Below are 27136 nucleotides of genomic sequence, written 5' to 3' on the forward strand. Positions count from 1 at the left end.
AAGGCAATTACGAACAAGCAGAGCACACACTCCCAAGAGTGATGCTTTGAAGTAGTATCACAAGCATCACTGCTGCTTAGTCCATGCCCTTTCCTTCAAGCCACTGCTCCATCATGTCCTGTGTGACTCAGAGGAGTCACATGATGGAGTAGTGGTCGGTCGGGAAAACCAGCCCTCTCCAGGAAAATAGGAAAAAAGTTAGGAAAAAGCAAAGCATAACAAAAATAGAATACGAGAAATAGAAGATAAAGATACAGAGAAGAGAAAGAAGATGGCTTCCAAGAAGGAGAAAGTAAGAACAACTGGAAAAAAAAGAAGTAAAAAAGTTGCCGGAGAAGAAAGAAGAAGGCCTTACCTGCAGGAAGGAACAGGACGCTGGGGTGATGAGGAGCGCCCAACCCTCAAGGTCAGTGTCTGCTCTGTGGAGTCGCGACCCACCAGCTGGTACACAACAAAAATGGCTCTCGGAGCCAAACAAAAGTGCGCAATCAAAGGAGAAAGAGGAGACCAGTGGGAGGGGGGCTTAGCAGAGGAGCGGGCTGTCACAGAGCGAGCAGCTGAGGGACGCCTGACACCAGGGCTCTCAGCTGGAGGGCAAGGAACAACAGACGAACAGCACAGGAGGAGAGGCCCAGCAAGAAGAGGCCCGACAAAGAGATACAAGCAACTCATCAGGAAAAACAGAAAAGACACGGACACAAAGAAGAGAAGAAGACACAAACGCAGATACAGACACAGAAGAAGAGGAAGAAGACCAAGATCTTCACAGAGAAATAGAAGGTAAAACTGATGGACAAAGAGAAATAAAAGGTAAAACTGATGAACAGAATATAGATAAAGTCTTTTTTGAAAGAACAAATGAGATCAGTAAAAGAATGGTCGTCATTAGAGTTTAATGCAATTAAAAGGAAAATGAAAAGAACAGAAGATAAAATGCAAAGGTTAGAACTGGTCATGACAGAAATTGGGAAAAGAGTAGAGAATGTGGAAGAGCGGGAAACGGCTGTAGAAATGGAAGTGAATGACTTGAGATAAATTGGAAGAAAGTGACAAAAAAATTAAAGAGACTCAAGAGTTATTATCTCAGAAAATTGATACGTTGGAAAATTATAGCAGGTGAAACAACATAAAAATAGTGGGCCTGAAGGAGGGTGAAGAAAGCACAGAGATGAAGGAATTTATAAAAGGATGGATCCTGAAGGTCCTGGGAACTACAGAAATGCAGGAAGAAATGGAAATAGAAAGGGCATACAGAGCATTAGCTCCAAAACCACAGACACATCCAAGATCCATCTTAGTAAAATTTTTGAGATACACAAGAGAAAATATACAGCAACGGGCAATTAATAAAATTAGAGAAGATAACAAACCATTGGAATACAAAGGTCAAAAAATATTTTTTTACCCAGACCCAAGTTTTGAACTCTTAAAAAGGAGGAAGGAATTTAATACAGCGAAATCAACTTTATGCAAAAAAGATTACAAATTCATATCAAGACACAGCCATGCTTAAAATATTTATACCCAGGGAGCAAAACAGACTGTTCTCGAATCCAGAGAATGCGCAAGAATTCGCAGAATGTTTGCAGGACAGGAGAAGAGATGAAGAGATGTAACAAGAATGAAGAGCGGCGACAAAGTATATATAAAGATGTAAAAACAATGTATATGTAAAGAATTAAAGAGGGAAAAGAGAAGGGAGTAAGAGGGGGGGGGGAGAGAGAGAGCTTTGTTATATGTGTTTAAAAAAAAGTGTTTTCTGGAGAGGGCTGGGTAGAGGGGGAATAACCGTCACTGCAAGATCAGTTGACGCTAAGAACAAGATCGCAATCCAAATAAAAAAGGGAAGTTGTGGTTGCCTGGCGAGGGATATGGGGCAACTCAGAGAGGGGGAAACTTTTTGGGGTTAAGGTATTAGTGGAAGTGGGAACTGCAGGGTACTTTATGTCTTAAATGTGTTGTCGTACATTAAGTGTAATAAGAGAAAACTAAGAAATGAAAAGGGGGATGTAGGTGGCAAAGAGGTGGAAAAGAGGTGTATGCAAGATAGAAGATGGCCTTGTTGAACTATATGACTATAAACATTAATGGAATACATAACCAAATTAAAAGGAAGAGGCTACTAAATTTATTAAAGAAGGAAAAAATAGATATAGCATTTGTGTAGGAAACGCATCTAACTGAAGCGGAACATAACAAACTAAAGAGAAACTGGGTAGGACACGTAACTGCAGCATCTTATAACTCAAAAGCTAGAGGTGTAGCCATACTAGTTAACAAAAATGTACCAATCAAAATAGAGGAGAAAATAATAGATCTGGCAGGGAGGTATGCAATGATAAAGTGTCAGATATACTCAGGATTTTGGAATGTGCTCAATATATATACGCCTAACGAGGAGGATCAAAAGTTTATGCAGGATATTTTTTTTAAGATTGTAGACACACAAGGAAATATATTGATAGGAGGGGATTTTAACCTTAATTTGGACCCAATGTTGGATAAAACTGGACAAAAGTCAAGTAAAAAGAATAAAGTAGCCAAATTTATGATTAAATCAATGCAGGAAATGAAAATAAATAAATGTATTCCATTGGAAAAAATAACATATAATTTAAAAAATAAAGTCACAATGTTTGAGCAAATTTGGGAACCATACATGGAACATATCAGAGAGAGCTTGCCTATGACCTCCATCCCCTAAAATGAGAATGAAAATGATAAATAGATGACACATTTTTCTTGTTTTTCTCCTTTGTGTGAAAATATTGTTTTATGGTTTTATTGTATTGTGTATGTTGAATATTTATGGGTTTTGGAGGGGGGTGGGTAGAGGGGAGGGAGGGAAAGGGGGAAAAAAAGGGGTGAAAAGACCACTGTGTAAATTTAATGAGAACCATTTGTAAATATTTTGGATGATATGGTTCACAGTGTGAAAAATAAAAAATTATAAAAAATTAAAAAAAACAAACCAAGGTCAACCACAAACTGCTGTCCAATTATAGAACACTGAAAGTCTGTAAAAATTTCAAGCTTTGGAGCCCTTAAGTCAGGGAAGGTGCTGAATGCATTTCAAAACAAATATGCTAATCTATGTTCAGATAAACTAGTACATCTGACTTAATTAAAATGTTCCATATGGGGAAGGAGTTTGATTGAAGATGGATCATCTTCACTGCAGTCTCAGTGACAAACACAGCTACGTTAGGGTGTGAAAACTGAGACCTACTCAATTAATTCTTGGTAACTAGCTCCTAATATCCCAGTCAACCTCGTGGTTAAATGAAAAGCAAAGCTAACACAGGGACACAAGGGAACAAAGTGTAGCCAGAAAAATAAATCTACATTCATGCACTTTATGTGCAAAACAGTAACAAACAAATGGTACTTTAAAACCCTCCTCTCACTTTTCACAGTAATTGCAAGCACTTCCTCCATCTGTCAGCACAAAATGGGCATATTTGGAGGAAACAGTGGAAAGGGTCTGCTGATTCTGCACTGGGAAGGGAGGCAGCATTCAGTACTGTGAACAGCAAACCACTGATTGAAACAATACACATGCACTTATTTGTAAACTAAATGTGGGAAAAGATCCAAAAACTTTAATGAGCAAAAAAGAAAGGCTTAAGAGTGTTCCTGATTGAAACAAAAGAGTGGCTTCACTCTCCACTCCATCGAGGACATCTACACGAGGCGGTGTTTTAAAAAAGCAGCCTCTGTCCTCAAGGACCCCCACCAGCCAGGTCACGCCCTCTTCATATCACTACCATTGGGAAGGTGGTACTGGAGCCTGAAGATGAGCACCCAGTGGCACAAGGACAGCTTCTTCCCCACTGCCGTCAGATTCCTGCAGGATCAAGGACCCACACACATTACCTCACTTTCTCTTATTTTTTATCTAATTGATTTATTTTTAAATGTGATCTTATAGTAATATTCTCTTCTTTGGCTTGGCTTCGCGGACGAAGATTTATGGAGGGGGTAAAAAGTCCACGTCAGCTGCAGGCTCGTTTGTGGCTGACCAGTCCGATGCGGGACAGGCAGACACGATTGCAGCGGTTGCAAGGGAAAATTGGTTGGTTGGGGTTGGGTGTTGGGTTTTTCCTCCTTTGCCTTTTGTCAGTGAGGTGGGCTCTGCGGTCTTCTTCAAAGGAGGCTGCTGCCCGCCAAACTGTGAGGCGCCAAGATGCACGGTTTGAGGCGTTATCAGCCCACTGGCGGTGGTCAATGTGGCAGGCACCAAGAGATTTCTTTAGGCAGTCCTTGTACCTTTTCTTTGGTGCACCTCTGTCACGGTGGCCAGTGGAGAGCTCGCCATATAATACGATCTTGGGAAGGCGATGGTCCTCCATTCTGGAGACGTGACCCATCCAGCGCAGCTGGATCTTCAGCAGCGTGGACTCGATGCTGTCGACCTCTGCCATCTCGAGTACCTCGACGTTAGGGGTGTGAGCGCTCCAATGGATGTTGAGGATGGAGCGGAGACAACGCTGGTGGAAGCGTTCTAGGAGCCGTAGGTGGTGCCGGTAGAGGACCCATGATTCGGAGCCGAACAGGAGTGTGGGTATGACAACGGCTCTGTATACGCTTATCTTTGTGAGGTTTTTCAGTTGGTTGTTTTTCCAGACTCTTTTGTGTAGTCTTCCAAAGGCGCTATTTGCCTTGGCGAGTCTGTTGTCTATCTCATTGTCGATCCTTGCATCTGATGAAATGGTGCAGCCGAGATAGGTAAACTGGTTGACCGTTTTGAGTTTTGTGTGCCCGATGGAGATGTGGGGGGGCTGGTAGTCATGGTGGGGAGCTGGCTGATGGAGGACCTCAGTTTTCTTCAGGCTGACTTCCAGGCCAAACATTTTGGCAGTTTCCGCAAAGCAGGACGTCAAGCGCTGAAGAGCTGGCTCTGAATGGGCAACTAAAGCGGCATCATCTGCAAAGAGTAGTTCACGGACAAGTTTCTCTTGTGTCTTGGTGTGAGCTTGCAGGCGCCTCAGATTGAAGAGACTGCCATCCGTGCGGTACCGGATGTAAACAGCGTCTTCATTGTTGGGGTCTTTCATGGCTTGGTTCAGCATCATGCTGAAGAAGATTGAAAAGAGGGTTGGTGCGAGAACACAGCCTTGCTTCACGCCATTGTTAATGGAGAAGGGTTCAGAGAGCTCATTGCTGTATCTGACCCGACCTTGTTGGTTTTCGTGCAGTTGGATAATCATGTTGAGGAACTTTGGGGGACATCCGATGCGCTCTAGTATTTGCCAAAGCCCTTTCCTGCTCACGGTGTCGAAGGCTTTGGTGAGGTCAACAAAGGTGATGTAGAGTCCTTTGTTTTGTTCTCTGCACTTTTCTTGGAGCTGTCTGAGGGCAAAGACCATGTCAGTGGTTCCTCTGTTTGCGCGAAAGCCGCACTGTGATTCTGGGAGAATATTCTCAGCGACACTAGGTATTATTCTATTTAGTAGAATCCTAGCGAAGATTTTGCCTGCAATGGAGAGCAACGTGATTCCCCTGTAGTTTGAGCAGTCTGATTTCTCGCCTTTGTTTTTGTACAGGGTGATGATGGTGGCATCACGAAGATCCTGAGGCAGTTTACCTTGGTCCCAACAAAGCTTGAAAAACTCATGCAGTTTGGCATGCAGAGTTTTGCCGCCAGCCTTCCAGACTTCTGGGGGGATTCCATCCATACCTGCTGCTTTGCCACTTTTCAGTTGTTCGATTGCCTTATATGTCTCATCCAGGGTGGGAACCTCATCCAGCTCTAGCCTTAGGGGCTGTTGAGGGAGCTGGAGCAGGGCGGAATCTTGGACTGAGCGGTTGGTACTGAAAAGAGATTGGAAGTGTTCTGACCATCGGTTGAGGATGGAGATCTTGTCGCTGAGGAGGACTTTGCCGTCTGAGCTGCGCAGCGGGCTTTGGACTTGGGGCGAAGGGATAGTAATATACACTGCTGCAAAATAACAAATTTTATGACATGCTCAGATTGTTACGAGCCCAGAGGACCCCAAAACCCAGCAGCAGTAGATATTCACCAAGACAAATGGTTACTTCAACAAAAGTTGCTTTCAATTATCTTTAAACATGAAAACAGAATCACACTTCAACTTATCACTATTGACTTAACTAACCTAATTTAACCCCCTTCTAATTCTAAGCGTACGTTTACGTAATGTGTGTGTAAGTTCAGAAAAGTTCTTTGGTTCACACTCCAATCTCACTTCTCATTCCTCCAAGTTCACTGGTTGCAGGCAATTCTTAGACTGTACACAGAAGTTAACATTTATGAAGTTCACCAGGCTTTGGTGCTTGAAAGGTAAATGGTTACTGCTCAAGAAGGTTCTTGTCAGTTTTCAGAGAGATTTGTTGTACGACGGACACCCACAACCGATTCCTTTTTTAAATCAGCTGCTTCAGTGTCTTGCTGACGAAAGTTGCCCCCTCAGGGTTCTCCAGATGATAACCTCTTTCTTTCAGGTCACCACAGAGTGCCTTCTTGTTTCTCTTATTCCAAGTGAAACATTAGACAGCCAGTCCTCTCTTCTTGCATGAACCACAAGGGCTTTGACCAGGTTGAACTAAGTACTCACAACCTGTCTTCCAAATGGAGTTTTCCACAAGCTTCTCCTGTTCCAGTCCCAGCTGCTTTTGCTCACTCCACAACTGTAGAACTGATCTCTGTCTCTCTCTCTCTGACAGAAAAACCTGCTTGACTCTCTCTGCTTGCAAAACCACATGACCCTCCTAGAACAGCAAGTTCCACTCCAGACAGAAGGCAACTCCGACAAGCTCTTTCATCTGTTGCCTTTTGTAATCAACAATCCATTAGTGAAGTCTCTTGGGCACACTCCAAAGCGTTTGCAAAGGCTCTGAGGCCCCAACATGTCTAGCATTAGCAGAGCTTCAGTATTTTAAATAAGATCTGTTTTCAAGTGTTTGTATGTGACCTACACTAATAAACTTTTCCCAATTTATCTCCCAAAAACATATCTATATACTCTGTCACATTGTCAATAAATTCTGATCCTGAATTTGACATTACCAAAACATTGTTCTTTAAATTGCTCACATTAATGATATTTATTAACCAGATAAAAAATATGCAATATCAGAAAGGTGACCAGTCAGCCATTAAAAAAAAAATTTGCTTTAAAATACTCCTTGCCTTGCCCTTCTCCAAAGTTGCTCATTTATGGCACAGCCTGCAAGAATGGGGAAAGTTAATACAGCAGCTGTCAACATGGAGTTCCTTGCCCCTTCAGTATTAGCTTCCCCTAAACATTTCCCAACCTCCCAATAAATTATTTAGGAGGCAAGAGGCAGCAATGAGGACAACATTGTTTTATTCCATTATCCCAAGAGTGTGGAAACAAACAGTTGGGCCACTGCCGACAGCTGCATTTCCAATATCATCTTCATCCAAACCACCTTTGGCATTTAGACATTCACCTGATTAGAAACCAAACTGTGGGGCAATGACCGTCGAATTGTCATGCTGGGAATAAATCACAAAACTGTAAACGATAAACCAAAATCGCCATTTAAGTTTTACATTGAGAGAGTGCCTTCCATATGAACTGCAGCATGAGCTGATGACACTACCACCCTGTTTCCCCTGCCATACAATGCAAAGTAAAACAACAAAAGTTAAAGGATTAATGGTCACATTGGAAAATTGACAGCCCAAAATAAAAGATCAATACCACATTCATTCATGCTCGCAATCCAAGTGTAAATATCAAGAAACTTGTTAGATTACAACATATCTTGATTGAACGAGTGCACAGAAGATTTACTCGGGTGTTGCCAGGACTTCAGGAACTGAGTGACAGGGAAAGGTTAAACAGATTATGACTTTATTACCTGGAGTGTAGAAGAATGAGGGGAGATTTGATCGAGGTATTTAAAATTATGGGCATAGAGAGGGTAAATGCAAACAGGTTTTTTTCCACTGAGGGTAGGTGAGATACAAACCAGGGGACGTAGGTTAAGGGTGAAAGGGGAAATGTTTAGGGGGAACTTCTTCACACAGAGAGTAGTGGGAGCATGGAACAAGCTGAAGTGGTGAATCCAGGCTCAATTTTAATACAAGAAAAATTTGGACAGGTACGTGGATGGGAGGGGCGTGGAGGGCTATGGACTGGGTGCAGGTCAGTGAGACGAGGCAGAATGATAGTTTGGCAAGGACTAGAAGGGCCAGTTTTCTGAGCTGTTACGTCTACAGTTCTATGGTATATCTTTGAAAGTTCAAACAAATTCAAGGGCTTGGCATTTGCGGATCATCACTTCCTGTGGCAACTATATGAAAAGAACGTGGCAATTTTCTCTGAGTGCTGAGTACAGACTTCTGCTGCAAAGTGATCCATATCTCACCCACATTGCCATTGGGTTAACAAATTCTCCAGGATGAAGAGACATTAATAAGTGATCAGATACAAGAATAAAATCACGATTGATGTAATGAGAAGTGCTCTTTTGAACCTTAGCCACTGGGTCAGGTGATATTTTTGCTGGCATTTCATACCATTGCTTCCTATAGCTTGACGCTAATGAAGTCTGATAAGCATTTCCACCATCACTAATGCTTACAGCCTGTAAGGCACCAAGCTCAGCACCAATCCCCCCAGTCAACGTTCTGATCTCAATACTCACTTCCCTCCATCTCCTCTCGTTCTTCACTGAGAGGAAGCAATGTAATAACTTGCTGCCTAATTCATCACTACCTCACTGCCAGTCATTCAGGGGATCAACAATGCTGCAAGATCATCACCATTAAATGCACCATTCTGTCTTGGGCAAAATAATCAGCCAATCATTATTGGATGAGTTAATTACTCAGGACAACAAATTTTTTCCAAAGGTTTGATTCCTGAAAAAAATTGGGGATTGTGATACGCAATGTCATTCTGAACATAAAGATCATTTCAGATTTGCTGTATCACATTGGAAGTTGGAGAAACCTTTTTTTATTAATTTAGACATACAGCTCAGTAACAGGCCATTTTGGCCCACAAGTCTGTGCCGTCAATTTACCCCCAATTAACCTGGACCTCTGCTACGCTTTGAACAGTGGGAGGAAACTGGCGAACCTGGAGAAAACTCACGCAGATACAACTCCTTGGAGACAGCATGGGATTCGAACCCCGGTCCTAATTGCTGGTGCTGTAAAGGCGTTACACTAACAGCTACACCCACCACGCCACCCAATTTAACTTTTACGGAATTCAGCATGTTTAATAGCATCATGATCCTGACACGTTGCATTAGTTCAACTGACCAAAAAATGCATTGCCACTGACTTTTGTTTGTACTCAGCATCTGATGCCTTTCATGTCAGTGTCCAACAACAGTTGGCCAGCATTGATGGATTCCAGTTGGCCTGATACCGGTTTTCCATGGTCACAATGTCCCGGTGAAATATTTCACCATGTTCTTCATTGACCACACCAAGATCAGCAGGGAAGACGTCCAAGTGCGAATGCAGAAAATGAATTTTCAATGACACATTGCATTTCACGCTTTTGTCTGCTGGAAGTAGACTTAAAATATGACAGAAAATCACAACAATAAGTTATATCTCAAAAGTGGTGCATGGTGGGAAAATGTTACGGTGATTTTCATGACCAGCAGCCCAAAATCCATAAAATACACCCAAATGTGTTCAGAAAGCAAAATCTTGGTTGTCCGGTTTAATCAGTCTTTCATTATCTGATGAGTTAATTATTCAAGGGGACACAAGAGAGTGGAGCTGATGAAGCAAAAATAAAATCAATCTGCTGGAGGAACTCAGTGGGTCAAGTGGATCAGTGGGAAGAAAACGAATGGTCGACCTTTCTGGGCAGACCCTTCATCAAGATGGATTCTGGCCAAAAATGTCGACCATCCTTTCTCTCCCACTGATCCGCTCGACTCGCTGAGTTCCTCCAGCAGACTGATTTCTTTTTAATTCATTCATGGGATTTGGGACACAAGCTTCGAGCATTAATTAAACCTTAAGAGCAGTTGGCAAGGGTATTTCAGTTTGGCTAAAAGTAAGACTGCTGTGGGTCTGAAGTCACAGAGACCAATCCGGGTAATAAAGGCAGAACACTTCACAGGGTAATTAGCAAACGACGAATGTCCTATATTCACAAGGAGTTTTTAAAATGACAACTTTGCAGGTTCAATGTCACAGTTACTGCTTTATTCCAGCTATTAAATTCCCAGCTATGAGACTAGGTTTCAAATCCATGTCTGTAAATCACAATCCAGCATTCTGTGTTGAAGGGTGAGTATCCTGAATTACCATTACAAAGCTTGAAAAACACACTCAGGACTAGGAAAATAGAGGAGACAGCAGGCAGTATTAAACAAAGAGGGTCAGTGGGTGATAGGTGAGCCAATGAGGGGCATAGAACGTCAAGCACCATGGACTGAGGGGGGTCCAATCGATTGGCAGTAATGCTGTCCACAGTGTCATACACATTGGCAATCTATCCTTCCCATAGGGTAGGAATCCAAACTCGAGGGTGTAAATTGAAGGTGAGAGGAGAACGATTTCAAAGGGACCTGGGAGACGTTCACACATCAAGGGGATGTGGAACAGAAAGGGGTTAAGGCAGATACCATGACATTTACAAGTGACATGGATAAGAAAGTTTGAGTTGGTCAGTATGGGTGAGGGACTGAAGGACCCTCTTCCCTGCTAGACAACCTGACTCAAAAATTGAATTTCTGATCAACATGTTCATCTTGAGCACATCAACAGCTCAAAACCACGTTTGTGGCCCTTCCTCAGACGACCTCCGGCCCCCCATCTGTGGACTCTTAATATGTTCATAGATCAGAAAATACATTTTCCACAGCAGAGAAACACAAGCGGAGTTCACAAGGCCTTCCTGTCGCAAAGCACTGAGACAAGTTGACCGCAACATTGAAATATGCCAGACAGCGCAGAGGTAAAACCGTCGACAGCAAAGCCCCGAAACCAAGAGATGCGAATGCCTGTGTTTGAATTGGAAAGCGAATCCATTCAAAACCTGTCCATTTTATCGTGATCAGAACTTTTTTTAAATGCTACCAAGTGAGGGGGAAATGCCACATCCCCTTTTAATAGAGAAACAAAGTGCAGGTGCTGAAATCTGGAGCGAACAAGGAGATCCCGGAACACTGCCTGTTTCTACCCCTGGACGCTGCCCGACCTGCTGAGTTTCCCTTCAACCTTCACTGGAGAACCTTTAGGAAACCGCTGAAAAAACCAGCTCCATCACACTCATCTCCATTACAACTTCACGGGCTTCCAGAACATTTCCCACAAGATCTTGAGGACGCGTCGCTGCCCCTGTGAATGCGGTCACCCGTGATCTGGCGTGGAACGCACTCTGCCACTCAAGTGCCCACCTCAGTTGGATCAACTCAAACCCCTCGCTGCGCTCACGAAGGCAACGGGGAAACGATCACTTCCCCCTTGAACACGGAGGGGAACACAAAAGGAAACCGGCTCCCTCCAGCTCTCGCAATTCCAAAGCATTGCTGAGGGGAAGGGCGAGGCGCAGGTGGGCGCCTGGAGCGGAGCCGGTGATCGCGGACCCCACTCCACCGACCAAGTGCAAGGAACGCGACCTCTTTCCGAGAGAGCCAACCGAGCGGAATTTCCGAGGCGGCCACGCTGTGGGACGCTCCTCGCCAGGGCGCATCAGTTGCTCCCACTCCTCATTTCCCCCGCGTTCATGCCACCGGCCCCCGAGGCCAGCAGCCGACGCCCAGCGCCCACATCTTGGCTCCGTGAACAATAGCTTGGGGCTGGGCTGAGCTGAGCTGAGCACCAGCGACCCGGGGGCAGACTACCCCTCCCCCCCGCCAAAGCGGCCGTTCGCCCCGGGGCCGGCAGCGCTCCGGTGCGGGTGAAACCCAGTGCACGCTCGCTCACCGACTGCCGAGCCACCTCCGTCGCCGCCATGGTCGATCCGTCACTGACTCCCCTCCGAACACAGCTGCTGGATGGATACAGGGTGGGCGCTACCACCGCACAGCTGGAGGGGTGGCCGAAGCGCCTCCTCGCAACCTCTCTCACAGATGACCTTCTCGCCGCCTATTCTTTCCTCGTCTGCCCACCATGAACCCACCTCCTGACTGGAACAACCCAGTTTGCGAACTGACGGCTGAGGCCCTTGCAGTCAAACCATCAGGAGCGAGAGCGGCCAACCCGCTTGCTATTTTACTCGGTTCCACGGTCGAGCGGAAACCTAAAGTATCCTTTTCTGGAACTCGAATATTATTCCTGTTTAACGGCACCGGTCCAGAAACAACAATCCCGCAACTTTATTTTGCTGCATTAGTAAATTGTTCAGTTCTCCACCCCTTCCCTCAACTTGTCACAAATCTCAGCAGGTGCGGAAACCGGGGGATTTCTTGCCCTATTGTGGGTGCGTCGTTCCAGCTCCTCCCCACCCCGCTGAAATAACGGCGTCAAGAAAGCAGCGACCTCCCGCAGTCCATCCATAGGGGGGACCTTTAATTGTCTGCATCGAGGTAAAATTGGAAAAGGTGGTGCCTCCTACTGTGAGTCACACTTCCACGGCTACACTAACCGGACTCGCGGGGTCTTTTCTCTAAGTGGAAGATTTTAATTTCTACAGGGTTCCATCAAAATAACTGTAAAGTTTCCCCGACCCGTGTCCTCAACGTGAGTGCATGACAAGAATAATTAACTCATCAGATAATGAAAGACTGATTAAACCGGACAACCATGACCACACTATTCCCTGCACCCACATCCTTGCTGCAGCTGAGTGAGTGCTGAGCAAAACAGAAACGGTTAGAAATTAGAAAACATCAAAGACACAAAGAAAACAGATCATAAATATTCACAACAAAAAGGAGTGACGGGAAGAGTGCAGAGAGGCGTCCCCGATTACTGCCACAAGCCTACTCGCTGTGGGAAGGAAACGGTTCTTGTCCTGCCCGATGGTCACAGTGAGAAGAGGTTGTGGCCATGTTGATGGGGGTCCTCTATGTCGTTGGCTGCCTTCCTGATGCATTTAACCGATAGGAGGTTGGAACCTGTGATGGACCTGGCTATTTTGTTACCTTCTGGAAACCTCTGCATTCCTGGCCAGTTGAGTTCACAAACCAGGCTGTGATGCAACCAGTCAGTTTACCTTCCACACTGCACCTGTCGAAGTTTGATGAAAAAAACCCTCCCCCAACAGAAAGTTGGTGTTGGTGTGCCTTCTTTACAGTTGCCTCAATGGACTGGCTTCCGGAGAGGTCTTCTGAAATATGGACACCCAGCAACTTGAAGGTTCTCAACTTGAAGGTCCTCACTCTCTCCATTTCCGTCCCATCCAATCTGAACGGGGGTGTGGTGGCCTCAGCTTCTCCTTCCTAAAATGCACAGTCGGGCCCTTGGTCTTGGTGACGTTGAGAGCAAGAGTGGTGTTTTGGCACAACTCAGCAAGTTTCTCAACCCCATCTATATTCTGACTCATCCCCAACAACGATGGAGACCAACATGGCTACTTCGTCATAAGTGGACAGGAAGTAAAGTTGAGGACCTGTCCATCTTGCTGGTCAGCAGGGTGGAAGTCATATACTAACACGAGCTAGACCTAAGTGCATGTCATTCAGATTGTTGTAAATAAAGTTTCCTCCTCCTGGTAATACCATTTAAAAAGCAATTGGTAGTAACTGGGCATTTTATTTTGTTTGTAATCAGAGGACGTGGATACTGAAGGCACTGCCTGCAGTTAATTTTTCTGTATAGATCACCATTTAATGAGTTTAAACCATAGCTTTCTGTCCTTACATACATCTCCTTCAGGCCAAGTTGGATCGGTGACAATTACACCCTGGAAGGGAATGTGTTGAATTGCTGAACGGAGAGTGCAATGTCCTAACTGTGTATAGTATAGACAGAGCATAGTTTGGGGAAAAAAGAACACCAGCTATAATCAAATCATCATAGCAATGGAGGAGGAATAGGCCATTCATCTCCTCACAGTCAGTATGAATATGACTGACCTTTTGCCTCAGGGACATTTTCTGCACTAATCCCACCATCTGAGTTCAAAGTCTATTAAATATACTCTACACACAAGAACACATGAAAATAAGAGCATGCATTGGTCACCTGCCCTCTCAAGCCTGCTTTGCCAATCACACAGTCATCGACCTCTCATCCACTGAAGAAAGATTTGTGAGGCACTGCTTAAGAAGACAGCCAACATCATGAAAGATCTTCATCACCCTGATCATGCTCTCTTCTTGCTCCTACTTTCAGGCAGAAGGTACAGTAGTTAGAAACCTGTCACTTTGTATTCGAAAACTTTTTATCAGGCTCTTGAACCTCCCTGTACTACCCTTAACATAACACTTATCCAGGACCACCAAAAATATCTGTCTGCATCATTCTCACAATAGTTTTGCGCCAACTCCAACCATATATATTGATCTATTTTTAATATATTATTTTCCCATCATGCTAATTTAATTTATACTTATTGTTTAAGTATTAATAAATCATTTAAATATTAAATACTTATTTACCTGTTAGATGGGCAGTCAAAGGATTCACACCAGGCTGTGGGCTGCTGGAGACTGGCTTGAGGGAACCAGGTATTGGGTCTGTGATTTGTGAGGGTTTACGAATGAGGTTTAAGGAAAGATATACTTGCTTTGGAAATATGAGGAGTAAAGTTGATTCCCTTGATTAAGAAGTTGTGAAATTATTAAATAGATTGGGCCAATCTGAAGTAACTTTGATATTTTTGGAGAAACTATAGTATCTCTATCAAGGGAATTCAATGTTTGTCAGTATGGAAGAGATGGCATTGTTTGGTCAGCTGGAAGCAGATGGAACAAGATTCTCATTAATGGAGCAGTGTCTCTTAGTTCCAGTGACCTGGGTCCAATCGATTGGCATGGAGTTTGGACATTTGCCCTGTGATTGTTTGGGTTCTCTGATTTCCTCCCATATCCCGAAGACATGTTGGTTGGGAGGTTAATTGAGCTCAATAAATTGTCCTTGGTGCATAAATGCCTGGCAGAATCTTTGGAGAAGGAAAAGAGTGTGTGTGAAGGGAATGCAGTGAGAATAAAATGGGGATGGCTAAGATAACCTAAATATAGCATTGATTCAGTGTGTTAAAGGGCATGTTTCCATTCTGTATTCCTCTGACTCAATGAGTTGGTCTTGTGATGGATTATCTTATATTTTATATTGTATATAGATATGTTTTTGAAGGAGATAAATTGAAGGAGATAGAAAGGCACCAAGAGCCATTGTAAAGTTAATAAAACAAGGAGTCTGCTTTGCTAAGGAATTTCAAAGGCAGATGTAAATGGTTTATTGTTTTTAAAGCAACGGATGAATGGACTCAGAGATTGGCTCCAGTGCCACTATCTATCTGGTTGCAGTTTACTGTTCTAAGAAGGCCATGTGGTTTTGCAAGCAGAGAGAGAGGGGGGGGGGGGGGGGGTGGGGGAGGACCAAACAGGCTTTCTCAGTGAGAGAGAGGACTGGTTTCCACAGTCATGGCAAGCTTGCAGCTTGTTGAAACCCCATTTTGAGGATGGATTCTGAGTTCAGCCTGTTGAAAACCCTTGTGGTCCACACAAGATGAAATAGCTGGCTAGAGTGTTTCACCTGAAATTAGGGAAACAAAAAGAAGAAGAGGTTATCATTTTGAAAACCACAATGGGGCAAGTTTCTTCGGCAGTTGGGATCCTTATTAAGACTAAAGCAAAATCAAATGATGGTAAACTTGAAAAGGGGGTTGATATTTCATATATGAAAGGGGGAGGAGGAGCTGGGGAAGGGCCAAAAGCTGATAAGGTATTGCAAAATAGGTGAGAGAGAGAGCGAGAGCGCATTGGGAGGTGGTGAGGGTAAATTAGAACAGGGGCAAGTAAAGAGATGTGAACAGTGGAACCAGAGGTGGAGGTCGCTGATGTTCATGCCGTTCAGGAGGATTATGATGATTCGTCCTCAAGTTTACGTTTGGCCTCATCCTGACAATGAATGAATCGGATGAAAAGCATATTCGAGCAGGAATGGTTGGGAATATCGGTAACATCCAGTGCTGACTCCTTTAGCAGAGAGAGGAGAGGACGGTAAAAATATTCCAAGGTTTTCCATCGACTAAAGAGAACAGAAGAAACGTTCATTTCTCTAATCTCACTTTTTAATTCAAAGTTGCTGGAGAATTTGTTTTGCATCGAACTTTTGAATATTTCTTGCTGAAATCACTGTTAAATGGGCTGTGTTCGCTTTAAACATTCCTTCTGCGTACTCTGCAGTTGGACGACTCACACGACAGAAATAATCGCTTCTTTATTGAAATCACGGCCTTTCGACCCCTCCGCTTCCGAATGGTTGGTGTTTTATTGCTTTTAGTTCAAGAGGCAAGTTTACTGGCGGTGACACGGAGGGTTGATTTGAGAAGTGCTTCCTGGTCTGGGCACTGGGTGGGTGAAGTATCATTTCTGCGGGGATCCTGGTGACAGACGAGCTCCCAGCAAGAGCTTCCAGCTGCAATCCCAGCGTCTGCAGACTTCCTCGTTTCACTCTGTCTCGGCACAGAATTGCCCCGTGAAGGCCGATTTCAATCCGCGCTGCTGACATAAAGGGGACGGCGGTGGACAAGGATCGCGACCTGAACAAGGTCTCCCTTGGTAACGGCTCGGGGCGGCAGGAGGTTTGGCCGAGGGCGCGGCGGCGAGGAGGTGGGTGAAGCCCAGCTCAACCATCGCCCACTTCGGACTCTGGACTTGGCGAACTCGGGATGCGGGATAGGATCGGTGACATGACCCACGGCCGGTTCCTGGTGCCGACCGCTCCCGGCCTGAAAGTGCAGGCGGCCGGGGAGGCGGACGCGCCGGCGGCCCCGGGTTGCGACGGGGTGGTCTCGCCCACCTACGACCAGGTGCTGGAAGATGTGAACCGCCTGTCCCACCTCCTGGGTCGCTTCTTACAGTCGGGGGATGGTTTGGTCGGACCAAATGCGGTGGCCGGGGGTCCGGGAAAGTTCTCCGTCCGAGATGCGTCTCCCCAGCGGCGGGACTCGGGCGCAAGGATTGGGGCGCAGCAGAGCAGGAAATTGGCGGCGGAGCGGCCAGCCCCCGAGTTGGTGAGCGAGGGGCTCGCGGAACACGAGTGGACGTTGGCGGCGGCCGGGGGCGACCTGGGGCGGATGGCGGCTCTGCTGGACTCCGAGCCTGGGCTGCTGAACAGGAAAGACCCGGTGAGTGGACTGACGGCGGCGCACTGGTTCGCCAAGCAGGGCCACGACACGGCGCTGATGCAGCTGGGGCGCCTGGCGAGAGGTCGCGGCTTGCAGCTGGAGCTGAACTGCCGGGCGAGCGGAGGGGGCTACACGCCCCTGCACCTGGCAGCCATGCAGGGCCATCAGATGGTCATCAAGCTGCTGGTCGGAGCCTACAACGCCGACGTGGACGCCCGCGATTACAGCGGCAGGAAAGCCTGGCAGTATCTGGGCAGCGCGATGCCCGGCAAACTCCGCCAACTCCTCGGGGCAGAAGAGGAGCTGCCCGCCGTCCCACCCGTGTCCCGGGACGCGGGAGGTCAAGGGGACGGTCCGCCGAAGAAGTCCATCTTCCCTAGAATCTCGTCCATCCCGAGATTCCTCCAACCAGCCCTTGGGCGTTGGAAGAAAACACGGCTCAACATTGACGGAGAACGCATGGAGCTTCCATAGCACCGGGCACGTCCCCTCGGACTTGGCACTCGTGGAATTGCGGTCATTGTTGGGGGAATCGCGGCACCAACAGTTGCCCAAATTTGACTTGCGATCAGCGTTTCCAAATTGTGTCGAAAGGAACGACGATTTGCCCTCGAGATGTGGATGTTTCATTCTTCTCTTTTTTAAAACGGTCAACACATTCGGAGACGCGTTGAACTTTGAGCAACTTTGCACAGTGGGACGTCCCACTCGCACCTCCCGGGAAGGAACTGGTTTGAGAGGAGAGAACCTCGAAACTCTGGTTCCACTGTACATCCAGCACCCGGTGTAACCTGCTGCACTGGGGTGAACTGCAAGACCTTTACTCTTTCTAGCGTGAAACTGGCAAAGGAGGGGAAATGACTGGTTTCTTGTGTAATGGTGGCACAAGTTGGCGTTGCCGAATAGATCAGAGCGATTATTTAATGTCGACTATTTGCAGTATGTTTTTAAAAATCACTGTTAAAACACTTGCATCCCGAATCTTTATTTGTTTTTCAAAATGTATAGTGTAAAAACCACCTGGACTATCTGTATTGATTTGAAATATTAATCGGACTAGAAAATGAATTGAAATGTTTAGGGCAAATTGTAATCTTGTTGGTGCATTTGAAATAAGACAACATTGTTCTATTTCGCAGTTTTCCAGCTTTTCTAAATGTGAACTACATTGAGAAACATTTGTGTATCACAGCCAGAAGCAATCCTCCACCTTTTCTGGCTTCATGTCCCACTGCAGCCTGCTCTGAATTTTGACCAGGGCCCTCCAGATCACCCTAGGATAGGTACCATCCAGTAATGTGTTTCATTCTTACAATTTAGTACTAGGCCTCTGGTCTGTGAGGATGCAGGAAGCTGGTGATGTAGAAACACCTGGTTTAACTTTAATCAAACAAGGGATTTGTTCACGTGCTTGAGGTTTTGTTTGCTGTAAGATGGGTTTGTGAATTGCATGTTGTCCTTGTTTCTAGAAATGAAGAGGTCACTCTACTGCATTCTTCACCATGAACTTAAATAGGAAAAAATGTTCTGCACTTCAAACTTTCAACAAAAATTCCAAGCCTTCAAACTTTCAACAAAAATTCCAAGTAGGGTGTAAAAATACCTTGCAGCTCTCTGTCTCTCACACTTTAAAAACAAAGCTATTTAAATTGCAGGTATTGTGTATCGCAGTATGCGATGGTTTAAACTATTTGGACTCCAGACATATACTCCTGACTGGGTGCATGGGTAAACTAAAATATGAACACCAGAACAAACCAACTGATGGTTGGGTACAAAACCAGTCATGGAAAACAGGGAAATGCACTTGTAGGTACTCCCTGAAAACTGGGACATAGTCCAAAGGGTTAAACTGAATATAGCAGTTCCAAAAGTTCTGCTTTGTAAATACTTTATTCAGGATGTGGGTTTCCTTAACAAACCAGCATTCCCTGTAAATCCTAGCTGTACTTAGGAATGTGCTGGTGAGCCACATTCTTGAAGATTTGGTGTGATTTGGGAAATGTGTATGTGGAGTTGTTACTGTGTCATTATCCTTCTACATGAGATTGTGGGATACAATGAATTAACATCCAACGTTCTTGAATTACATGTACTGGTCAAAGGGTCCCGTAACAAAAAATCTTAATCCTTTTAGCCTTTTCGACATTGGTGTGTAAAACCTTTCGTTCAATGATCTAAACTGGGATCAGATGAGCACAAGGTTTGCTACTTCACTGGATTTAGACATTGTCAATCACCACTTTACTAGTGCTTACATTTTATTCATAAACTTAAACAGTGGACCATAAAAGTGTCATTGATTTGCCCCAACCATTCACCATCTATTTTAACAATTTGCTTCAGGGACCAGAACTAACCAGTTTTCCGATTGTGGGAATATGAGTGGACTTGTCCCCAGGTTGGTCAGTCAGACATGAAGAGATACCTCAGCCACTCTTCTACAGAAGAATGAAATAAGTGAGGTCTTGGTGGAGTGGATGGAAGGTGGGAGGATGCTTTCTCCAAGATGAGGCAACCAGAGTTTGGGATCACAGTCTCAAAGTAACAGGGTAAGCACCTTGGAAATTAAAATACACCTATTTCTTTGGAATTCTCAAAATGAGAGCAGTGGAAGCTTAACCATTGGTACCATACAACAAAAAAGTTTCCAGTAGAGAAAACTAGATGGCTGTACAGGAAAATCAGACATGATCTTATTAACAGTGAAGGAGGTTTGGGCACTGAACAGCTTACTTCTGTTCATATTACTTTTTTTCTTCCCCCACAGAAACAGAATCCAAATAGATTATGGAGACCTAACTGAGCACAATTTTAGTAAGTGAGAAAAGGGGAAGAGTAAAATTTATTTCTGAATGGCCTTTCTCATGCAAATACTTTCAATGGCCTATAATCATACTACAGGAAGTTATTGGGCTCTTTGGATCTTTGCTAACTCCTTTGAAAAGCTTTCCAGTTAACCCTTTTCCTGGGCTTTTCCCTGTACCTACAACCACCCCAGTTTCCAGTGGCCATTTTCAGATTGGCACAATGCAACGGTGCCATAGGGATTGGTGCTAGGGCCTCACCCCAAATATTTCTGACAATATACCAACACAGGGCTGTAAATTCAGTTGCAAGGAAAACAAATAGAAAACTAATGTGAGCATGAACCCAGCAGATGGAATATAATACAAAGTTATTCACTTTGGTTCAAAGAAAACTGAATATTATTTTAAATAAAAGTGATGGCAGAATTGAAACAGTTAGCAAGCAGATTCAACAAATATGTTGTAAAGGAATGAGTATAAAAGCAAGGACTCTTGTATGATACACAGCTTTGAGATCATGCCTGAGGATGTACTGATAATCAAACATTTCAAGAAACAGATAAGAACAGGCTTGGTCAGTACTTGGAGGGGAAGCCATCCAGGAACACCACATGCTGTAGGTTTCTGTGAGGGGTGCTGGACAAAGTGGCGACTCTCTGCATTCTATATGTAGTATTGCTGGACGAAAATGGAACCTACAGAAAGTGGAGTTGATCCTTCAGTGATTTAGCAAACTCTGACTCGTTTGGTCAAACTCTGCATCTGCTCCTATTTTCAATTTTCACCTGGGAGGAAAGATCTCCCTACAAGAATTCTCTCTCAAGGTGTCTCCTCATTTCATCTTTGTTTTTTTATTTCAAATGTTTTAAATTGATGACATCTACTGACCAATTAATGACAAAGTAGTTTCTCCTGTTTGCTTTGATCAAAAACTCCCCATTTTGAATATTATTTGATCATCTCCTGCCCAAGAAAAAATCCAATCTCTCCACAAAACTAAACTCCCTCACCTTGGATATTATCCCAGTGAGTGTGAGTCAGGGAACAATGAAACAATTCTTGATCAAAGGTTGAAAAATACAATATCCATTAGAAAATACCTGACAAATACAGGTGTGAAAAAGATAACAAGAGGACCATTGATCACCAGTAAAGATAGAGGTAATCGACACTATTTCATTTCTGGATTATGAAACAATCCTCTAGGTCACGTACCATTTTAAGAATCATGGCTGCTCTGCTCCACAATCTGCATGGAATAGTATTCCTCCAAGTACAACTGGTTTCAAGTGGACAACCTTAAATCCTTCAGAGGAATGCATAAATCTACAGCTGATGTTAAGGTTTTCATGTCAAATCATTTACTGCCTTCATCTCCATTCAGGAGGGAAGTAAAAATTGTTTGCATTTTGAGAAGTACAGTTTAGATTTCAAGATCCACAACTGCAATGCACAAAACATTGTTATGGCACATATATTATGGCAACCGCTGCAATCGTGTCTGCCTGTCCCGCATCGGACTTGTCAGCCACAAACGAGCCTGCAGCTGACGTGGACTTTTTACCCCCTCCATAAATCTTCGTCCGCGAAGCCAAGCCAAAGACATGCTGGGGTTTTAAACAATATTTGTTTTACAGTCATTGTAACCTTTACTAGTTTTGTTTTTAAATTCCCTATTTATTTCTTAAAAGCCACTATTTCAATGTTTGTTTCATTATTACAACTCCCCACTCTGAGCTCTTGAATCCATAAAGATGTGGAAATATTTTTCTTATCATGGGATGCTGAGGAACAAAAAGGAAAGATGGCATAAATATTCAGTAGATCAGACAGCATCCAGAGAGCAAAACAGGTTTATGTTTTCGAAACACACAAGTCTTCAGACTCTGATTGTATTAAAAATGCACAGAAATGCGAGAGGAACTCAACCAGTCTTGCAGTGTCCATAGGAGGTAAAGATACATTACTGACGCTTCTGGCCTGATAAGGTATAAGCAAAAAGCAGGAAAGCATCAGAATAAAGACTCGAGTGAGAATGGCAGGAGAGGAGTCCAGACCAACTAATAAAAGGTGTTAATCAGATAGGATAAAAGGAAAGGTGAGAATTGATTTTGGCTTTAGTAAAGGAGACAGAGGGCAAAGGGAAGAGAGAGACACACCTGGGTGAAAGAAGGGGGAGGGGTTTAAATGGAAACCAGAGAAGTTGGATGGTGCCCAAATGGAATATGAGGTGTCCTCCAATTAGCAGGTGGCAGTGCACGAGATCACAAATAGACATATCAGCAAGAGAATGGGATAGGAAATTGAAATGGCTGGTCACTGAGAGATCCACGCAATGCGGCAGACAGAGCAGAGGTGCTCAACAAAGCCATCTCCCAGACTCTATGATGTAGAGGAGACCACAACGGGAGCACCAGGTGCAGAAGATGACCTCTACAGATTCACAAATGTTTTTGGTTATCGTCTTTTCATCAGAGGTAGTGCAACATTCCAAGGAAAGGTCATTAGTGGCTTCTCGCCAAAGATGCCGTCTAATTTGATCATTTCTCATCTCATTTTTTTTTTTTAAACATCGAAAGCCTTGCACCTGGTAGGTCTGAGCTGCCTCTCGAAGGACTTCTATTTTGCCATTTATTTCTGGTAAACTATTCTCGTGGACATTTTAGGTCCTGTTGTCCAGGGTTATTGCACTGTAAACTTTTGTTGTTGATGACTTAACTGCACATTTGGTATCTATTAGTGCTTTGAAGGAGATACAATTTCCCCGGCAAATGCCAACTCATTGGGATTATGGCGAGAAGTGCAGCTGAGTGGGAAAATGGATCAGCTCATAATTAAATGATGGAGCAGATTCGATGAGCTGAATAGCCTATTTCTGCTCCTGTGTCGGGAACCAAGACAACCATTTGGCCAAAATTCTTGGTGGAGATCATTTCTTTGCCTACAAGAGGAAAGCATAGCAGAAACAGATTGCAAAAGATTTCTAAGGCTGCATGTACTTGAAAGAGGACTAACTTAGAAGGACATAGGAACAAAGGGTGTAAATGAAAACTCTTTAGAAGATATGTTGCAGGAATAAAAATACAAATGCTGCATATTTACTGCTAAATTCTACGTTTGTCTAGAATTTTAAACAGGTTAAAAAGGTGCCATTCAACTGCTTAAAATAAGACTGTACACACCTTGTCATGAGTATTTATTGATCTTAAGTGTTCAACACTTTGAAAAATATAAACAATGCCCAGAAACAAAGGAAATAATGCATCACCTTGAGAATTAATATTGCAAGTTTCAGTTTTCTGTTGATGGAATTATAACAGCTCTGTTCTTGGAATGTACAGCTTTTCAACATTTGAGCAAAAAAAAAGTATCCCCCCCCCCCAAAAAAAAATTTGATGCAGGTTTAGTGCTTATTTCTGATTTCACTAATTCCTCCAATCGCAAGGGTTAGAACAATGTCCATAAGATGGTAAACTTGAAATAATGGCAATGTTGCAAATCAGAAATCAAGAAACAGGCTCATACATTCTTGCTTAATTTACACTCTTAATATATCAGCAATCTTAAAATATTAATTACTGAACAGGTTTATTCTTTGTTCTCTGTCAACCCTATATCTCCTCCATTCCCCCTACTACCCCCCAAAAAAAGAGTAACTCTATATCAGCCGTTTTTACAACTCATGGACCAGATTTAAAATGAGCACACACACACACACACACACACACACACACACACACACCCCCCCCAATAAGATTTCCCAATACCACAGTCTCCTGGTTACCAGGATACTGGTGCCATCTATTGGCTGCAACAGTGTAGGTAGGGCACGACCCAAGGCACAGGAAATAAAAAGGAATTGCGCAAAGAGCAATTATGTATGACTAATTCATATTCATTGCTTAATTAATCAAAAATTTCAACTAGTTTTAGATATGCTCTCATGTTCTTGAGAAAGTATAATAATTCGGGTCAAAAGCACTGGACTGGCGCTGAAATGAACAGATTTTTGAAGCAAAAATCACTGGAAACAGTAGCTTAAATAGACCTAGAACTGAAGTATTTCATGATGCCCACAGTCCGTTCAACTACAAACCGCAACAGGTATTTTTCCTGATCTAGGCTTGGACAGGTATAAACCTAAAAACACAGCGCCTATGACAAGTATAAAAGGCAACTTTTTGCTTTCACTCCTTTGAGCCTTTTCATTGATCTTTCCACCATGGACCTTTAAGGCCACTAAGAATTTGGTCGCTTATGCAACACAGAACTAAATTTATATCAACTTCCAGCCCCAGGTAAGTTATTAAGATTTTCCGATGTAATTTTGAAATAGCCAACAGAATACATCTTTCTTTACTTTGCCTCTTGCCTTTCCTGAAATAATGGGCTACCATTGGTAACATTAGCTCAAAGCTGTTGGCCAGTACATTTTCAGCGTTACTAGCAGGGCGAGTAAGCGCAACATCTAATTTACATCCCAGTTACTCTCCAGCTCTAACTATCTTGCACATCGGTGGCCCGTCACAATTGTGATGGCAAAAGAAACCACCATTCTCAATAATGGGAAATTACCAGTTTCAAACATTTTATCCAACAGCAAAATGTACCGTTCTCATTCTCCAAGCTCATCTCCAATAAGGGCACTTTTGGATTTCCCCATACGGTTGGCATACTGTGATTGCTCAATCTCTGAATGAGCAGTCGCTCCTCATTCCTCGCTCGCCTTTTCAATGTTTCCAGAAGCCTCGGATTCGTTTTTTTCCTCGCTTTCTTCTGCTGACCTCATGCTACATTCGCTAGATTTTGAAAACGCCACTAACCGGCTGCGGCTTCGCGCTCCTGGCTGGTACAGCTGCATAGTTGGTCGATCCTGGAAACAGGAAAAGAGAATTGACTGATCTGCTAACAATTTCTTTGTTTTGACCTGTGGATTATTTTTCTATGAATAATTTGTATTAATTTTATAAGCTCTTTGCCATGTAGTTCACCATGCAAAACAACAGAATGAAAGGCGGCAGCAGGAGAATGGGGTTGAAAGGAAAACTACATCAGCCATGATTCAAATGGCAGAGCAGACTCAATGGGCTGAATGAGACCCAATTCTCCTCCCGACTTATGGCCTTGGGATCTAATAGCAAAGTATGTCCAAACACTTGAATTTTTTTTGTTCACTGAATTGGATGCAATGGATTTAGAGGAGTTCCCTGAAAAAATATATGCAGTGTATTAGCAACTATGAAAAGCAGCAATTGGACAAAGCAGTCAAAATATAATTGATATTTCAAGTCTGCAGAAAGCTGACTGATTTAGTGAGATAGGGCAGTTAAATAATAGCAATTTAATAATAATTAAATGCTTCAGAGTTAATTACATAGACTAAAAATAATAGTTAAATATATTAGAAAATGGTAAATTTGGTGAGTTGAGAAAGTTGGTAAGTGCTACTCTGCACTCTGCACTCTGCACTCTGCACTCTGCACTCTGCACTCTGCACTCTGCACTCTGCAAAATAGAGCTAAAGCTTGTTGAATGCAAATTGGGTGTTGTTGGTACTCCAGAGCTGCTTTCAAAGACAACCACTAGAACAGGAATTGTTGTCAGCTAGAGGAGCTCAAACTGCAACTGCATTTGTGAGAGTAACATGAAGAGTACACAGAGAGGCTGCTGTCCTGGAAATGAAGAGCCACAAGGTGGACCAGGAGATCAGTGCTGGCAGTGCACAAGTTCAGAGGGCATCTTGCATTCAAATCGCTACTCAGTGCTAGTGAGGGTGATTATTGTTCTGGCACGTACAGCCAAAGCCTAGACAATGTCAACTTTACAAACTACAATGCCGTCAAGGGTCAGACAGGCATTTCTGTACTGACTGATCTGCTTTCTGGTGCTGGGATGGATCAACGTGTCACAAAACAGTTGCTGAACATAAAGTAGAGATGGCAATCAGTTAGCAGTACCAATGACCTAATCAAAAAGAGGACCTGTAACCTAATTACATGTTCGAAAAAGAGATTAAAATGTTTAGAAAGGTAATAAAATACAGATCACCATCAGTACCACATTTTCATTAGTGATAGGATACTGCAGATGAGTTTGAGGGAAGAAAGTGTTATATTTCTGGAGCATTGTAGAGAAGGGGAGAGAAAAGAGGCATTGGGCCTGTACAAGGTGGTCACGTGTATGGGAGGGGCATTAGAGAGATTATTTTGGTATTAGAGAGATTATTTGGGTGGCAGTGGGCCAGGGATAAACATTCTTATTTGGTCAATGCTACATTTTACACAGATTGGAGATAAGATTGCATGAAGGAGGGATGGAAAGAAATGCAGAGGCAAAATAGTGACACAAAATATTCAAGGGGAAGAGCAAGGAATGAGATATACACTAAGAAAAAGGTTAGAACTCTCAAATCCTAAGGATGTTGAGGGGTCCATAAAGTAGTTTAATGGAAGTAAAGTCCAAGTACGTCAGAAAACCAGAGTATAAAGAGCAAAGGAACTACAGTAATGAAAAATGAAACCAAAAAACCAAAAGGAATACAACAAAAGATTATGGGTTAGCAAAGTCAAATAAATCTCAAAAGTTATCTTAAATATACAAAGAGCACTAAAATCAGAAAACAAAAGCTGATATAATCAGAAACCAAAGAGGAAAAGTTTGATTAAAGTGCGAACACCACAAGGGTCAGATAAATGCATTCCAGATGATCAGAACATTTCACCTGCAAGGCTGCTAATACTGAGCCATTATAAAAGAGGGGATGGGGGAAAGGGATGGATCAAGTCATTAACAAAACATCAGTGAAGAGCAAAAATGACCAAACAACATTTAAAATTAAAAAAAAAAATTTCACACTATGAACCATATTAACTAAAATACACACAAATATTTTCCTCTTGAATATACACAGTGTCATTTTCTCCCCTTTTTCCCCCTCCCTCCTTTCCCACCCCCTCCAAACCCATTAAACGTTCAACATATATGATACATTAAACCCATTAAACAATGTCATCACACAATGAAAATAAACAAGAAAATTGTGTCTTCTACTTTTACACACTGGGTCAGTTCATTTCATCTTCTCATTCTATCATTTTAGGGGGTGGAGGTCCTCAG

At 43.5% G+C, this 27136-nt stretch overlaps 3 protein-coding genes across 6 annotated transcripts in view; 1 reads left to right on the plus strand and 2 right to left on the minus strand.

Annotated features, from left to right (window-relative positions):
- septin6 (septin 6) overlaps positions 1–12051 on the minus strand; it is a 72942-nt gene extending 60891 nt beyond the window's left edge. Inside the window, exon 1 of one of the 3 annotated variants that reach the window (XM_069892640.1) lies at positions 11897–12051. In XM_069892640.1, the coding sequence (XP_069748741.1) occupies positions 11897–11926 (30 nt within the window). In that variant the 5' untranslated portion in view covers positions 11927–12051. The remainder of the gene's footprint in view (positions 1–11896) is intronic. The other 2 variants (XM_069892642.1, XM_069892641.1) reach the window with 2 other exon arrangements.
- A 3826-nt stretch (positions 12052–15877) lies between these two features.
- On the plus strand, positions 15878–19668 carry sowahd (sosondowah ankyrin repeat domain family d). Its single transcript, XM_069892645.1, has one exon. It carries the CDS (start codon positions 16752–16754, stop codon positions 17682–17684), a length of 933 nt encoding a protein of 310 aa, XP_069748746.1. The 5' UTR covers positions 15878–16751; the 3' UTR covers positions 17685–19668.
- Positions 19669–23201: 3533 nt separating this feature from the next.
- The window catches only part of upf3b (UPF3B regulator of nonsense mediated mRNA decay), a 32191-nt gene continuing 28256 nt past the window's right edge, over positions 23202–27136 (minus strand). For both annotated transcript variants that reach the window (XM_069892637.1, XM_069892638.1), the window contains one exon: positions 23202–24893. In XM_069892637.1, coding sequence (XP_069748738.1) covers positions 24732–24893 — 162 coding nt within the window. In that variant the 3' untranslated portion in view covers positions 23202–24731. The remainder of the gene's footprint in view (positions 24894–27136) is intronic.

The sequence above is a fragment of the Narcine bancroftii genome, chromosome 8 (assembly GCF_036971445.1).
Source record: "Narcine bancroftii isolate sNarBan1 chromosome 8, sNarBan1.hap1, whole genome shotgun sequence".
NCBI classification, from domain to species: Eukaryota; Metazoa; Chordata; class Chondrichthyes; order Torpediniformes; family Narcinidae; genus Narcine; species Narcine bancroftii.